The 16,426-nt window shown below is 38.5% G+C and overlaps 1 protein-coding gene across 2 annotated transcripts in view; it reads right to left on the bottom strand.

Annotated features, from left to right (window-relative positions):
* Positions 1-1,931: 1,931 nt before the first annotated feature.
* Positions 1,932-16,426, bottom strand: part of PTP4A2 (protein tyrosine phosphatase 4A2) — a 31,661-nt gene continuing 17,166 nt past the window's right edge. For both annotated transcript variants that reach the window (XM_038531267.1, XM_038531265.1), the window contains 4 exons: positions 13,861-13,953; positions 8,390-8,520; positions 5,402-5,476; positions 1,932-4,551 (listed from right to left, as the gene is read on the bottom strand). In XM_038531267.1, coding sequence (XP_038387195.1) covers positions 4,443-4,551; positions 5,402-5,476; positions 8,390-8,520; positions 13,861-13,953 — 408 coding nt within the window. In that variant the 3' untranslated portion in view covers positions 1,932-4,442. The remainder of the gene's footprint in view (positions 4,552-5,401; positions 5,477-8,389; positions 8,521-13,860; positions 13,954-16,426) is intronic.

Below are 16,426 nucleotides of genomic sequence, written 5' to 3'. Positions count from 1 at the left end.
TAAATTCATCACCCTGCTGTTCTATAGAAGTCCCACATGGGACCAAAATTAAAGTATTGGTAGGCGAGTTCCTCTTTGAGAGATTGTAGGAGAGAATGTTTCCTTGATTTTTCCAAGTTCTAGAGGCCCTCTTCCTCTATCTTTCAGCCAGCAACATTCCATTTTCCAGACCATTCTTCCTCATCCAAGAAAGATCCTCTGCTTTTAAGAACTCATGCAATTAGGGATCCCTGGGTGGCGCAGCGGTTTGGCGCCTGCCTTTGGCCCAGGGCGTGATCCTGGAGACCAGGGATCGAATCCCACATCGGGTTCCCGGTGCATGGAGCCTGCTTCTCCCTCTGCCTGTGTCTCTGCCTCTCTCTCTCTCTGTGACTATCATAAATAAATAAAAATTTAAAAAAAAAAAAAAAAAAAAGGAACTCATGCAATTAGGCTAGACCTATCTAGAAAATATGAGATAATCTCCCCATTTCAAGATCCTTAAAGCCATAAAGTCCCTTTTACCATGTAACATATTTACACGTTCCAGGGATTTCGAGTATGGACATGGGGTGGGAGGTTGGGGATATCATTCCTCTTACACAGTAAATAAGGAACACATTTCAAAAAGGAGTGATCAACTATGTCATAAACTAACGCCAAAAAAAGGGATAAAGAATTGACCATTGGATTAAATATAAGTTCTAGTGATCTTTACATAGGCAGTTACAGTGGAATCAAAATCCTCAATGGAGTAGGTTCAAGACAGAAGTACAGTGTGCAGTTAGAGAACTCTTTTTGAGTTTTGCTATAAAGAGCAAAGGGGAGGAGTGTGGGCCAAACAGGATTTTTTTTTTCTTTAACACGGAAGAAATAATACTATGCAGTAGGCTAATGGCAATGATCTAGCAGAGGGAAGTTAATAAAGAGAATGGCTAAAGCTGCATCCTCTGAATGGGGATGGAATCTAGGACACAACTGGAAGAGCATACCTTACAAAGGGCAAACATGTAACTAGAAGAAAGACAGAGCTTACAAGCAGAGATGCAGGTAGATGAGTAGATGTGATGGCAGAAGCCTGTGGAAATTTCCTTGCTTCTATTTTCTAAGTTAAGAAAAGAAAGAAAAGAAGAGAAAAGCAAGCAAGCCACAAACTGAGAGAATGGGAAAAGTGTTAAAATTTAAGTGTTTTCAAGGAGAGTCAAGAGTAAATGAAATAAAGAAATGTAGCAGGATTGTCAGATGGTACTACGGTCTATTTGAGGTCGTGACTTTCAACAGAAACAGAGTCAGCATGTTCAGTTGCACAAGTGCACAAGTGCAGATAAAGTGGCAGACTGAACTTAACTAATGAAGAACAGGAGGTGGGAATTTTAAAATAGCAAAGAGGATCAATTAACTCTAAGTCACACAGTACTGTATCCACATAACTCTGTTAACATCTACAAACCTAACTTCTCTTCTAGACTAAGATCCTCCAAAGTGGAAACAGTGTCTTCTCTTCTCATTCTTAGTACCTTACTAGATAAGCTTATTTTCTGAATGAATGGATAGATTATTACCCACGATCTAAGGGAAATTCCCCATCCCCAGTCCTACAATATGTAAAGTTCCTCCTTCCTCACTGTTCTCGGAGTTTGAGTAAAAAGTTGCAATGCTTCATCAAAATCTATGGTATAAAAAAAATCCCTTGGAAAGAAACAAGATGCTTAATTCCTAGAGTGTTGTGTCCAAGAACTAAACCACAAAATGTACCAGATATATCCCAACTCTGGTTAGGTTTGCCCTGGTTGAACACCTGGGTGGCATGAAATCTTTGAACTTCCCAACCTCTAATTATTTTACCTCTTTGCAGTAATTAACAGGACCCAAAACAAGCCTTGAGAATACCAAGTTTTCTAAGGAGACATAAATTAAATTCAACCTAGGGTGGAGAACGATACACAGACAAAGAGCATGTAAAATACGTTTTATTGTTCTTTAAAAGGGTTCAGGGTTTGGTTTTAAATCAGGCTGCACACCTTTCATCAGTCTGACATCTCTCTCACCATGTCAAACTGGCTTCAGCTAGCAATACTTCATTAAATCCAAAAGAAAAAAACTTTTAATTTTGAGGAAGAAAATCCAGTTCTGAGAACAATTAACATTAGTATGTAATTTAAAACAAAATGAGGGATAATGTTTCTTGTTGCTTTATACACCCTTCTCCTCATACAGAACCAGGAATGTAATTTTCCTATCTCAGGCAGGCACTGATACTGCTGGACACTGCACACACACACACACACACACACACACACACACACACTCCCCACAAACAACAAAAATCAGAGCATGTCAAAGGGAAAAAAGTTTGTTACTGTCTTGATCAAAAAAAACCCTTGGAGTCAACAGACAGTCTGAGTTTAGAGGGTATGCTGTTTTGATCCTGAACCTATGTTAAGAATCTATTGTCATGTTCTGAAATAAAGAATTTTGGAGAGTACCATCATTTTTCACTTTAAAATTCTAGAAACAGTTTCAAAAAGCATTATTTTGTTTTGTTTTCTGGGATAGGGGAGGAAAGAATCTACAGATATTCATTTAGTTAAAAATCAAAACAACTCCAGCATAGGAAATAGGCAGTTCACATAGCCAGCCAACGTCTGAGGTATCATCAGTGTGAGACAAGGTCCCAGTCCATTCCTACTGGCCTAGCTGATCCTTAAAAAAATGGGAAGTTTATGGCTCTGCATAGCAAATTCCAGCAAGACAAGATGACCCTAAGCCTTTATTCAAATCCTTAGAAGCAGAGCACTATTAAGTAATATTTAGATGAAGAGTGCAAGAGCCCCAGATGGTGTCCTTCAAATTGCTTTGTCAATGCAGCCTGGTCACAACTGCCGTCTGCAAATGAGCAGAGAAACAGCTTCTCTAGATCAGCACATTGAACCCGGCAAAGAATCTCCAAAAATGACACTACACCATTTCATCAACAATACAGTCCCTTTGCTACTCATTGGGTTGCTTTATGTCTCTCTTCTACCCTGTATGGCCTGTGGACACATACTCACTAGGCATTGTTGGTTTGGAACCAGCAAATTATTTTTTTTTAAATCTCATAAAGAAAATAACAAGGCAATCAGTGGTTAAACTGAACTGTACATATAGGGGGCAGTTTGAAAAATACACATCACAGGCATTTCTCAAGTCCAAAATATCCTATCTTTGCTGTTATTACTTTCACCATTCCTGAAAATTCATAGTACAAGTCAGTCCTAAATAAAAATTTTAAAGTTGGTAGTAGTTCTCTGATATCATTAGACAGAAAATCAGAGTAACGCTACAAATCCACAATTCTAAGAAGTGTGCTAACTCTCTGCCTGGACACATCTTTAGTGATAACCTGGAGTGCTCCCCTTCAGAAAACAGAAGTTTCTGGGATACCCACTTAGCTTCATTGGTTGGGAAAGAGAAAAATTTGACTCTCAGCTAAGTTCTTTGAGAAGAAAGACTATTCTTAAAATGCCATCTCCCCACTAATTTACCAAAATAAAAACCAAAACAAAAGGCTCCTGGCTACTTTGCCTAATGTTGAATAGGGTTTTCAAGAAAAGAAACTAACATGAACACCCTATCATCAGTAAAGACTAAAAACCACCTGGATCATATAATATATATGCCACTGTTTTTTTTTGTTTTTGTTTTTTTTTTTGGTACTTTTTGTTTCTTTTTTTGTTTTTTTGTTTTGTTTTGTTTTTTCTAAAAGTGCCCAGGTGGGCTTAAGGCTGCCAGACTGCACACACATCTACAGCAACAAGGGCTTCTCCTATTCCATCTAAAACATGTATTAGGGGAAAAAAAGAGGGATGAAGAAAGAAGAGGGGAATAATATACGCCTACCACCAAAAAAGAGAGAAAGAAAAAAAAAGAGAGAGAGAGAAAGAAGAAAGAAGAAAGAAGAAAGAAAGAAAGAAAGAAAGAAAGAAAGAAAGAAAATAAGAAAAAAAGAAAAGAGAAAGAGGGGGAGAAAGAGAGAGAGAAATAGAGGGAGAGAAATCCCACAATAGGGAGATCTATGTGCCAAGCATAATGGAAGAGTGCGCTCCCCAAACAGATGGTTCTGCACAGGCTAATGTTCTGCTGGTTTTCCTTGGAGACATATTCTGAAAAGTTAAAAAAGACAGGAGATTTTGATATAATTCAATCCTGGCAGAAATTCAAACTCCAACAATTAGGAGCAAAATCATCCTTCACTGAATTAATCCCTTTTTTCCTTCTCTTTTTCTTTTCTTAAACATTTTATTCATGTTATAGAGGGATTTCTTTTTTGTTTGCTTTTTTCCAATCATTAGGAAAGTGGTTGAGGAGTACTGAATCCATCACTACTTTGGTGACACAGTTAAGATTCCAGATTCACATTTCCAGGTACCAAGAGTTCCCCCTAAATGCACAATCAAGCCAGCCTTCGTTTACACTTCTTTCTACTGAACACAGCAGTGCCCATTGGTGTCTCTGACGCGCAATCGCATCTTAGGTCGGTATTTCTCCAGGTAAAGCAGCTGTTTGGAATTGAATGCTCCCCTTCTTTTTCTGAAAATACAAGAATGACAAACTTGATCATGTAAAAAAAAAAAAAAAAAAAAAAAGAGCTGTCTGACTCACTAAAATGCATTATTTATGGCCTAAGGCCTTTCTAACTCCACACAGCTGAAAACCAGCCTATTTCCTATACAATATCACTTAAGAGAAAAGGGCTGATGAGTGAGCAAGTATTATATGAAGCAGCAGGCACAGATGGTGTTCCTTGAAATATGTCACCTTCTTAGAGCTGCTACCATACATTTCGTGCCCTCTTATCACAGTCTTTTTTTCCCCCTTTTTTTAAAAAAAGAAAAGGTTGAAAGGGAAAGACAAGATAATGATTGCTAAAGAATTCTGGACAACAAAATAACATGACCCATTATTCCAGATGGATGCCAAGATTCTATCTGGGCAATACCATTCTGATTTTGTGCCTGAACAGGTCACTTAAGAGTCCTAATTAACTACTTCTCTATAGATTCTTCTCTGCCTCTTGGTCATAGTTGCATTTGGACGGTACTTTGAACATTCATTAAGAGAGTCACTAGATCACCTAGACTACTACTTAGTTATTCATTTTAAAGATTCCTAGATACTCAAAAGTCATATACTGGACATACTCTACAGTGTCCAAATTTGCCAACTAAATTAGAAAATCTTTAAATCTGGGAGCAAACAATACCATTATGAGTCTCTTCACCACATGGTCCTCTTGATTTCTTCAATCAAACAATATTTTTTTTTCAAACAATATTTTAAGCCAAAAAATTATTCCATACTACAAAGAGTACGTTCCATAATTCCTTCCTCTTGTATGGTCTTGTTTTATGAGTTTGTGAACATAAAACTTCATACTCACTGTCTTATAAACTGAACTGCGTCTTCATACTTCATTCCACATTCAATCAAAGCAAGTGCAACCAGCACAGGTGCCCTACAGAGAGAAACTCATTTGTAAATATCCACAAGTCTTTGGAAATAAAGGATCTTTTTTATTTTTATTTTACTTATTTTTTTTTTAAGATTTTATTTATTTATTCATGATAGTCACACAGAGAGAGACAGACAGGCAGAGACACAGGCAGAGGGAGAAGCAGGCTCCATGCTGGGAGCCCGACGTGGGATTCGATCCCGGGTCTCCAAGATCGCGCCCCGGGCTAAAGGCAGGCTCCAAACCGCTACGCCACCCAGGGATCCTAAAGGATCTTTTTTAAACCCAGGATTATACATTACCAAAACAATGAAAAGCTCGAGCTTTCCTTTCTCCTATATACTAAAATTTTTGCTATTTTCCCTACATAGGAAAAATGTCTGTATCAGGATAGGGTCTTTGGTGTCATCTACTTTTAGTAAAGCACTTTTTTATTTTAAGATTTTTTATTTATTTATTCATAGAGACAGAGAGAGAGAGAGAGAAAGAGAGAGGCAGAGACACAGGCAGAGGGAGAAGCAGGCTCCATGCAGAGAGCCCACGTGGGCCTCGATCCAGGGTCTCCAGGATCAGGCCCTGGACTGCAGGCAGCGCTAAACCGCTGAGCCACTGGGTGCTGCCCAAGCACTAAATTCTATACCTTCATTAAGAGATCTTTATTCTTGGCGTGCCTGGTTGGCTCAGTCAGTTAAGGGTCTGACTCTTGATGTCAGCTCAGGTCATGATCTCAGCATCGGGAGACTGAGCCCTGTATGGGGCTCCATACTGGGCATGAAGCCTGCTTAAGATTCTCTCTATCCTTTCCCTATTCCCTCCCCTGTGCATGCACACTCTCTCTCTCTCTCTCTCTCTCTAAAAAACAGATCTTTATTCTTTAAACATCATGACATTATCTGAATGTTCATATTCTATGTTATCAAAAATTCTTCATTGGTCTTTAACCAACATTGCAGAAAAAAAAAAAGAAGATTTGGGATCCCTGGGTGGCGCAGCGGTTTGGCGCCTGCCTTTGGCCTAGGGCGCGATCCTGGAGACCCGGGATCGAATCCCACGTCGGGCTCCCGGTGCATGGAGCCTGCTTCTCCCTCTGCCTGTGTCTCTGCCTCTCTCTCTCTCTCTCTCTATCATAAATTAAAAAAAAAAAAAAAAGAAAGAAAATTTGAAAAAAAAAAAAAAAAGAAAAAGAAAATTTGACCAAACGTGTCATCTGTATTGAGTATCTCAAAAACTTTATTACAGGGACACCTGGCTCAGTGGTTGAGCATCTGCCTTCAGCTGGGGTCGTGATCCCGTGGTCCTGGGATCGAGTCCCGTATCGGGCTCCCTGCATGGAGCCTGCTTCTACCCCTGCCTCCGTCTCTGCTTCTCTCTCTGTGTGTCTCTCATAAATAAATAAATAAAATCTTTAAAATAAAATTTCAGCACAAAACCTTTTTATTATCTTTTCCTCATCAAATACTAAAAAGGCACTAGATTTCTTCAACAAAATCCTTTCTATGAGCTAAGAGAATTGATAATTAGAACAGTTCTCTATAAAAGTATGTTTTTAGGGTTATGGTTTTTTTTTTACATCTAACAAGGGGACACTGAGGCCTGAGCAGGTCTCAAACTGTCCATGGTTTGGGGAATGCCCTCTGCTTCATGAACCAAAAAATAGAGGGTTTGTCTTCTGGGAAGACAAAGCTGTCTTCTCCTTTGAAAAAGCCTCCAACATAGTTGAATTTGGAGTCTTCCAGGAATATGAAGGCAGGGATTGAAGCCTCATGAGTCTGGATTTTCAGCTGGGGTAGAGAAAGAAGACAATGGTTATAAACAGCAAGTCCAGGTGAGGTATAGTTAAACTCCAGGACTTGTCACTGTTAATCCAGCCTGGGTTTCAGGACAGTCACAGAAGTAGATTCCTTAACAATAAAATACTACTACACACATAGACAAAAATCTAGCAAGGGAAATGACTTTTAAAAAAAATTTCATTAGAGAGAAAGGCAGAGACATAGGCAGAGGGAGAAGCAGGCTCCCTGAGGAGCCTGATGCTGCACTTGATCTCAAGACCCCAGGATCTCAACCACTGAGCTGCCCTGGTGCCCCTGGGAAATGACACTGTAAAACATCTACTACATGGTACCAACTTTAGACTACCTGCTAGGATAGTCACCAGTTTTAAAACTGCCCAAGTTAGGACACTATCTTCACCCTTCAGAATAAGGACTGGAACTTCTGGCCCTGAAGAAGAAATTATACAACACTAAACTGCAAAAAAAGGGGGGAAAAGAGCAAAGAACAGACCTGAGCAGAGATAATAACCTGAGTCACCACCACCTGGAGGCAAGAGCACCCTGCACTACTGTTCTGAGTCAAAGTGCACATCATAAATTAGCATTTAATCTGTTGTTGATGAGACTGTAGCAACACCGTTCCATGCAATGCTCAAGGAAAAAGGCTTTAAAATCAAAGTTAATTTTTGTTCTCCATACATCTCCTTTCAGAAGTTTAAAGTTCGGCCATCGGCTCTCCACCTATTAACTTCCTGTTCATCTCAATCCAAAATTAACCACACAGTTTCTTCAGAAATTTAAAATTATTTTTTGTTGCTCATCTCAAAGACCTAAGCCCCTCTGAATATGTGAAATGAGGGGGAAAAAATCCATACTGAATTAAGACCAATTTTTAGCTCAAAAAAAAAATTTTTTTTAGCTCAAATATAAGATAATTACATTAAATCAGTTTCAAAACAATTTCTGAGCCATCATCCACTAAATCTATCATGGGCATCAAACTCTTAAGAAACCATTGCACCAACTTTAGCTCTCATTTCCTTTTCTTTTAGGCAATTTAATATTTGGTGTAATAAATACAAACGTCTATCAGAGTGAAATTTTTGATAATGAATTCACAGACAAAAATGTAAGAGCTTACCTTCCCAATCCTGCAACACAATGCACTGCAACACAGCAACCTGGCTCTTCACGAAATTTGGTTTTTAACAAGTTTAGCCAATCGTCTACTATCTGATTAGGGGGTGGCGCTCCATCATCAAATGGCCAATCCTGGAAAGAAAAGATGTTTTACATTAAGTTGTTATTTTCTCCAGGATAAAATCTACTGCAGAATACCTGCAATAGAACACATCTAACTTTTAACTAACTGTACTTTATATACCTATCCAGTTTTTTTTTTTTTAGAAGGTGAGTGCAGGGGATGGGGCAGGGGGTGTGGATCTTAAGCAGGCTCCACTCCCAGCACAGAGCTAGACTCGGAGCTCAATCTCACAACCTTGAGATGATGACCTGAGCCAAAATCAAGAGCTGGACACTTAACACTGACCCACCCAGGTGCCCCTATATACCTATCCTAAATAATACAATTCTGATCACTGCTGAAAAGTTTTTTCCAAGATCAAAATTCAAGTGTGCCAAGTAACTTAGCCTTCTCAATCACATGTAGCCAGCATTGTAAGCATCTAATTTTATCTTATGGAAATCTCTTATCAGAGTGGTAAGAAACTAGGGTCTTCAAATAATTTATCTGAATAAAGCAATAATTAGACATAATAGAGAAAACTATACTTAAAGCCTAGACAAAGTAAGAGAGAATACAACACCTATCAATATAATTTAAAAGTCCACTGTGGCAAAGAAGTATACCAACTGGGACGCCTGAGCGGCTCAGTGGTTGAGCATTTGCCTTTGGCTCAGGGTGTGATCCTGGGGTGCCAGAATTGAGTCCCACATCAGGCTCCCTACATGGAGCCTGCTTCTCCCTCTGCCTGTGTCTCTGCCATTCTCTGTGTCTCTCATGAATAAAGTCTTTAAAAAAAAAAAAAAAGTACACCAACTAGTATCTCACTGATCTCTACAAATATTTTGAGGATTATCCCCCAAATAGCTCTAAGTTATGATGCCTTTTCTTATTTATTTATTTATTTATTTATTTATTTATTTATTTATTTATTTATTTATTTATTTATTTATGATAGTCACAGAGAGAGAGAGAGAGAGAGAGAGAGAGAGAGAGGCAGAGACACAGGCAGAGGGAGAAGCAGGCTCCATGCACTGGGAGCCTGACGTGGGATTCGATCCCGGGTCTCCAGGATCGCGCCCTGGGCCAAAGGCAGGCGCCAAACCGCTGCGCCACCCAGGGATCCCCTGATGCCTTTTCTTTAAAGAAAGATTCTCTCATAAGAAATCTCCAGCAGTTAGCATATCATAACAGAAATATACTATCATCTTTGGGCGTATATACTAAAAAGGCAGGAGAGGGGGCACCTGGGTGGCTCAGTCAGTTGCCTCTGCCTTCGGCTGGGTCATGACCTCGGGTCCTGGGATGGAGCTCCACATCTGGCTCCTTGCTTGGTGGGGGGAATCTACTTCTCCCTCTCTCTTTGCCCTTCCCCCGACTTGTGCATGTACATACATGTACTCTCTCAAATAAATAAAATCTTTAAAAATAAATAGCCAAGTAGCTAATATTTTTAAAGCTCTGCCTAAATCATACATATCCCATTTAACAAGCACAGTGCCGCAAGATAGGTTACTAAACAAATGGAGACCTTTTTCTCAAGTATCCCTTTCTCTTTCTATATTCATTTGTACATGTGTATTTAAGTAATCTCTACCCCCAAGGTGGAGCTGAAACTCACGACCCCAAGATCAAGAGTTGCATGCTCTACTGACTGAACCAGCCAGGCTCCCCTTGGGTTGTTTTTTAATTAAAGCCAATCCCATGTGCATATAGGCAGTGTTTATCTTCCTTTCTACCTAGCAAGAAGACCTAAGTAGCCAACATAAATCAGCTTTAAAGAAAGAAGGGAAGGGAATTCACATTTTGCATTCCCTCTCTCCCATCTACCTCCAAGGACAGAAATGCAAAAACGCTGGGAACTTTTTTTTAAAACGTAGGATTACTCTAATGAGATTGGATAAGGACACTTTAAGATGCTAGAGAAAGCAAAAGAGAAAAGTGACAAAGCACTAAATTGATTCTGCACTCATTATGGGCACTACTAGAACACTTCATGTAGCCCATTAGCCATGACAACATATTATGTTTGATTTGTCAACTACGCCCCATAATTAAAGGGTTGTCAGTGTTATTATTATAAACGTCACTAAGTTTAACTGTAAATAGCAGTAAAACCAGTAAGCAAGTACCTTACTTGAGAGCTTACTTCCTCTAATACCCCCTAAAATGCACTCATTTAAGTAACAATAATATGAAACATGCTTCACTTACTCATATAAAGCAGTTTCTATCAAAAACAAATCATTAAAATTATTATTTGGAATTTGGAACTGTCTGAACTTCAAACTGACATAATGGATACCACCATTAGGCTTTTCCAATATGCCTTGATTTGCAAGAACATTAGTCAAAAGATTAAAAGATCTTATTTTGGGGATATCCTCTTACAAAGTATTCCAGGGGGTACCTAGGTAGCTCAGTCAGTTGAGTGTCCAACTATTGGTTTCAGCTCAGGTCATTATCTCAGGGACATGAGACTAAGCCCGATATCAGGCTCACCAGGAGCATGTAGTCTGCTTAAGATCCTTTCTCTCCCTCTCACTCTGTCCCTTTTCCCATTTGCACTCTTTCTCTAAAATAAATAAAATCTATAAAGTATTCCAAACCCTCTTTACCTAGCAAAAGTAGATTATCAATCCACTTAAAATCTCTGGGAAAAGGAAAGAAAGTCTAAGCTTAATTCTGTTTTTATTTTTTTAAAAGCTTAAGTTAGACCTTTAATTTTATCTGATCACATCTATTTAAAACAAAAGTGTAGATTTAAAGGCCCAGAATAAATCCCAGACCTACCATTATCTTTTACAAACTAGTTCAAGTTCTCTGGTTCATTTCTATTTCATAAAGGTGTTTATCAACATTACTGATTCAAACAAACTACAGTCAATCCATAGTTCATTTTCTCATTCATGCCATCTGTCAAAACAAACTGATTTCTCATCTGCCCACTGGAGAACATACAATACAGGAAAAAGAAGTCATATTCAGCCTAGTTTCAGAAGTTAAAATTTTGTTTTTATAAACACAGGGTTATATTTTATACATGTTTATACTTATCCCCACAGTGATTTCCACCCAGGGGACCTTAAAGTCCTTTAGAAATGGGAATGCAAGCAAATTATTACCACGCCATTCTATTAAAATACATTTTTAAAAAACATAATGCTTGGCTATTTGGTTTTTGTGTTTTCACCAAAATGGAGGTGAGAGAACTTTATGGATCAGATATGAGACAACTGCCTTACCAACAGGACATTTATTTTCTTTGCATGAACTGCCTTCCCTACTGACCAATGCATAAAGACTACAGAACTAACAGGAACATAACTTTGTACCAGTATCATCATCTTTTTTTTTTTTTTTTTTTTTGAAAGATCTTATTTATCTGAAAGAGTAAGAGAGGGAGCATGCGCATGCATACACAGGCAGGGGGAGTAGCAGGCAGAAGGAGCAGGAAGCAGCAGGCCCCTTGCTGAGCAGGGAACCTGACTTGGAGCTCAATTCCAAGACCTTGGGGGATCATGAACTTGAGCCAAAGGCAGATGTTTAACTGACTGAGCCACCCAGGCACCCTCAGTATCTTATTATTTTCTTCCCTTTTTTTTTTAAGATTTTATTTATTCATAAGAGACGGGGGTGGGGCAGAGACACAGGCAGAGGGAGAAGGAGAAGCCAGTCTCCATGCAGGGAGCCCAATGTGGGACTCGATCCCGGGTCCCCAGAATCACGCCCTGTGCCCAAGGCAGGCGCCAAACTGCTGAGCCACCTAGGGATCCCCACTTTTGCGGTTTACACAACTATTTAGGGAAGAAGGTAGAAAATTTTACCTCATCTGAGGCTGTTTCCAATAAATAAAACAGTGTATTTAGGGGCCAAGGAGGAATTTAAAATTCCAATCACATTATGTTCAAACTGAAAACAAAAGAAAGCTAATCACACAAAAGCTACTTAGAAACTTACCACAAAGTGTCAGAAACTATGTTGATTCTCTGAAGCAAGATGCCTTTCCCTCTCCTAAACCTTTTTTCCAGACTTTGTCCCCTATAGGTTATTCACAAAACACTAAGTAACTAATTAGTACTTGCAAAGTGAGAGAGAATACAGCTGACCCTCAAACAACACAGGTTTGAACTGTACGGGTCCACTTACATGCAGATTTTTTCCAATAAACACAGTATAGTACTATAAATGGATTTTCTCTTATTTTTTCTTAATAAAATTTCTCTAGCTAACTTTATTATAAGAATATAGTACATAGGGCAGTCCAGGTGGTTCAGTGGTTTAGCACCACCTTCAGTCCGGGGCGGGATCCTGGGGTCCCGGGATCGAGTCCCACATTGGGCTCCCTGCATGGAGCCTGCTTCTCCCTCTGCCTGTGTCTCTGCCTCTCTCTCTCTCATGAAAAAATAAATAAAAATTAAAAAGTTTTTTTTTTTTTAAAGAATATAGTACATAATATATGCAACATACAAAATATATGCTAGTGGCCTGTTTATGTTATTGGTAAGCCTCTGGTCAATAGTAGGCTATTAGTAAAGCTTTTGTTAAGTAAAAAGTTACATGTGGATTTTTTACTATGTGAGGGTTGGTGTCCCTACCCCTGCATTCAAGGGTTAACTATATTTCCATGTAAGTTAAGAACTTCTGATGAAAATTATTTTCAGGACAGTCTGGGTGGCTCAGCATTTTAGCGCCACCTTCAGCCCAGGGCCTGATCCTGGAGACCCAGGATCGAGTCCCACGTTGGGCTCCCTGCATGGAGTCTGCTTCTCCCTCTGCCTATGTCTCTGCCTCTGTGTGTGTGTGTGTGTGTGTGTGTGTGTGTCTCATGAATAAATAAATGAAATCTTTAAAAAAAATTATTTTCAGTTAGATTGAAACCAGTAGCCTATGGGCAGCCCGGGGGGCTCAGCAGTTTAGCGCCGCCTTCGGCCCAGGGCGTGATCCTGGAGACCCGGGATCAAGTCCCACGTCAGGAGCCTGCTTCTCCCTCTGCCTGTGTCTATGCCCCCTCTCTCTGTGTGTGTCTCTCATGAATAAATAAATAAAACCTTAAAAAAAAAAAAGTAGCCTAGAAACAAAAACTAAATATTGCAATTAATTTCCTAGAGAAAACAAAATGCAAATTTCCATTTTCTTGAAGTAAATGTATATTCAATTTTGCTTTTCATTTGTTGAAAATACTCTGCATATATAGACTTTAAGGGGACAAATGAATAAAACTGCAAATCCAAAAATTTTTAAAGATTGCTGTCAACACTGTATCTCCTATAAACTTAAAAACCATACTAAGTGCCCAGTTTTAAAAATAGCTAAGTTTAAAAGGTACTAGTTGTTTGTAGTGAAAAATTAAAACACTACACACTCACTAGAACGTGGATTCCTTCTTTTTCAACTGGAGCTTTATCATATGTAGCATCACAAACTCGAACCAAAGTTGTCACTCCATACTTCTTAAGTTCCTTTAAAGAAGAACAAACATAAGGGAACATACTTTTAGAACCTGCAACCAAAACTTTAAAAATGTACTATTATAAATTGAAGCAATGAGATATCATTCTTGGACAAAGATCAAAATCATTCTCATTGTGGCAATATATCAAATGGACACTCAGGCTCTTAGGGGAAGCACCAACACAATCACCTTTCTAAAGGTAACAGGTCACAAAAACTATAAAAGCACATATACATTTTGACCTAGAAATGCTACTTCTGAGAATTTACACTAACAAAGTAATTAAAGACATATATAAAGATTCAGGTACCAGTGTGCTCAGCATGGGCTTTTTAGAATGGTAAAATGATGGAAACATTAATGGTCCAAAAACAGGAGAACTGTTAAAGTATGTGACAGCTATAAAAATAATACTAAAAAGGTTGGGGGAAGATTTTTTAAAACATAGTGTGATCCTATCTATGTGTATATAAGTAAATATACACATATATGCAGAGAAAAACATCTAGAAGTTAGGTACTAAGAGTTAAGTATTTTTAAATTGTCTTTTGCTTATATGTATCTTCTGATTTTCACATAGTAAAAATACTTATTGTTTTTGCTTTTTTAATTTAAAGAAACAAAAGCAGGGAGCCTGGCTATCTCAGTCAGTGGAGCATACGATCCTTGATCTTGGGGTTGTTGAATTCAAGCCCCTTGTTGGGTGTAGAGATTACTTAAAATCTTTTTAAAAAATTAAATTAAATTAAATTAAATTAAATTAAATTAAATTAAATTAAATTAAATTAAAAAAACAAAAGTAATATTGAAAGTAAGATTAAAAAGTGATATCATAGAGTACCTGGGTGACTCAGTCAGTTAAGTGTCTACCTTCAGCTCAGGTCACGACCCCAGGGTCCTGGGATTGAGCCCCAAGTAGAGTTCCCTACACAGCTGGGAGACTGCTTCTCCCTCTCCCTACCTCCCTGCTGGTGTTCTCTCCCTCTCTCTCTCAAATAAATAATTTTTTTAAAAAGTGGTATCATATTACAAAGCCAATAAACAAACACACAAAAAAAGCCAATAAACATACAATTACAGCCAGAGCCTTGCTCCTTTAAAAATTTTCCTATAGTAAGGCCTAATCCAGTGACTATCTATCTTTGATGGGCCACCAACATCTTTTTATAGTTGTAGGACAGTGGCCTCTGCCACTTTTGGAGTCTACAACCAAGGAATCCACAGGCTGAAAATAGGATCACATAATTCAACCAGGCTTAAAGGTGACTGAACAACCCTAAGGGCACACAGGCCTGCAATCAACTTGTACACTGTGTACACAAAGTTAAGCAGCTCTGGGAATTAGAAGTATAAATGAGCAGGAATAGTTATATCCTACAAGAGGTGTTGATTAGTCATTTGGTTATCTAAAGAGTAAAGTCATTTTAATTGCTAAAGGACTTTTTCACAAAAAGGCCTTCGAAAACAGACCTGGGATAGTTGTTATTACATGGAGTCATTTTTAAACATTTCAAAATATAAAACAAATCCTATTAAAATGAACTCCATAGTTGCCATTCCCTGAAAGGTTATAGTAGAAATTTTTATAGTATTTGTGTCCTCCAGCAATTCAAAATCTCTTCTGAACTCAGTTTTGCCATCTGTAAAATGAGACGGGTAGATTTAGAATCCCTGGGAGTTCATCCAGCTCTCTAAGTCTAGTCCATAAATATAGCAGAGAAAATGAAGGGTAGGACATAAAAATGTTACCTGTAACACCTTTCCTCCCTGAAGGTTCTGACCCTTGTATATGATGGTTACTATTGCTAAACAGTTCTGGAGTAGGTTTTTATCAAAAGTGGCCAGAATATTTGAGGCAGACATGGGTTTTTGAGTCAGAGACCATTCTACCATATGCTATAACCTTTAGGGAAATTACTAAATTGCCCTGAACCTCAGTTTCCTAATCTGTAGGAGGGACAAAATAACAGTACCCATACCTCATAGGGCTATTTTGAGTAGTAAATGATATAATACATAAAACTGCGTACTGTAATGTTGGGTACATACTAAATGTTCAATAAATGTTAATTATTTTTATTTTTAAAAATATGGGGCAGCCCTGGTGGCGCAGCGGTTTAGTGCCACCTGCAGCCCAGGATGTGATCCTGGAGACCCGGGATCGAGTCACACATCAGGCTCCTTGCATGGAGCCTGCTTCTCCCTCTGCCTGTGTCTCTGCCTCTTCTCTCTCTCTCTATCTGTGTGTGTGTCTCTCATGAATAAATAAATAAAATCTTTAAAATAAATAAATAAATAAAAATATGAACTATGTTGAAAGGATATTAAAAAAAAAAAAAGACTACATAATCTCTAAAGTCTCCCAAAATCCCACAAATGTTCTTTTAAATATCTGTTGTAACTAATTCACCTCAATTCAAAGATTGGTAGGATGACCATCCATATCCTAATCACAGAAATAAATGGCTTTGTGATAAGAG

This window comes from Canis lupus, chromosome 2 (assembly GCF_011100685.1).
Source record: "Canis lupus familiaris isolate Mischka breed German Shepherd chromosome 2, alternate assembly UU_Cfam_GSD_1.0, whole genome shotgun sequence".
Taxonomy (NCBI): Eukaryota; Metazoa; Chordata; class Mammalia; order Carnivora; family Canidae; genus Canis; species Canis lupus.
This window is presented reverse-complemented; position numbering and strand designations above follow the sequence as displayed.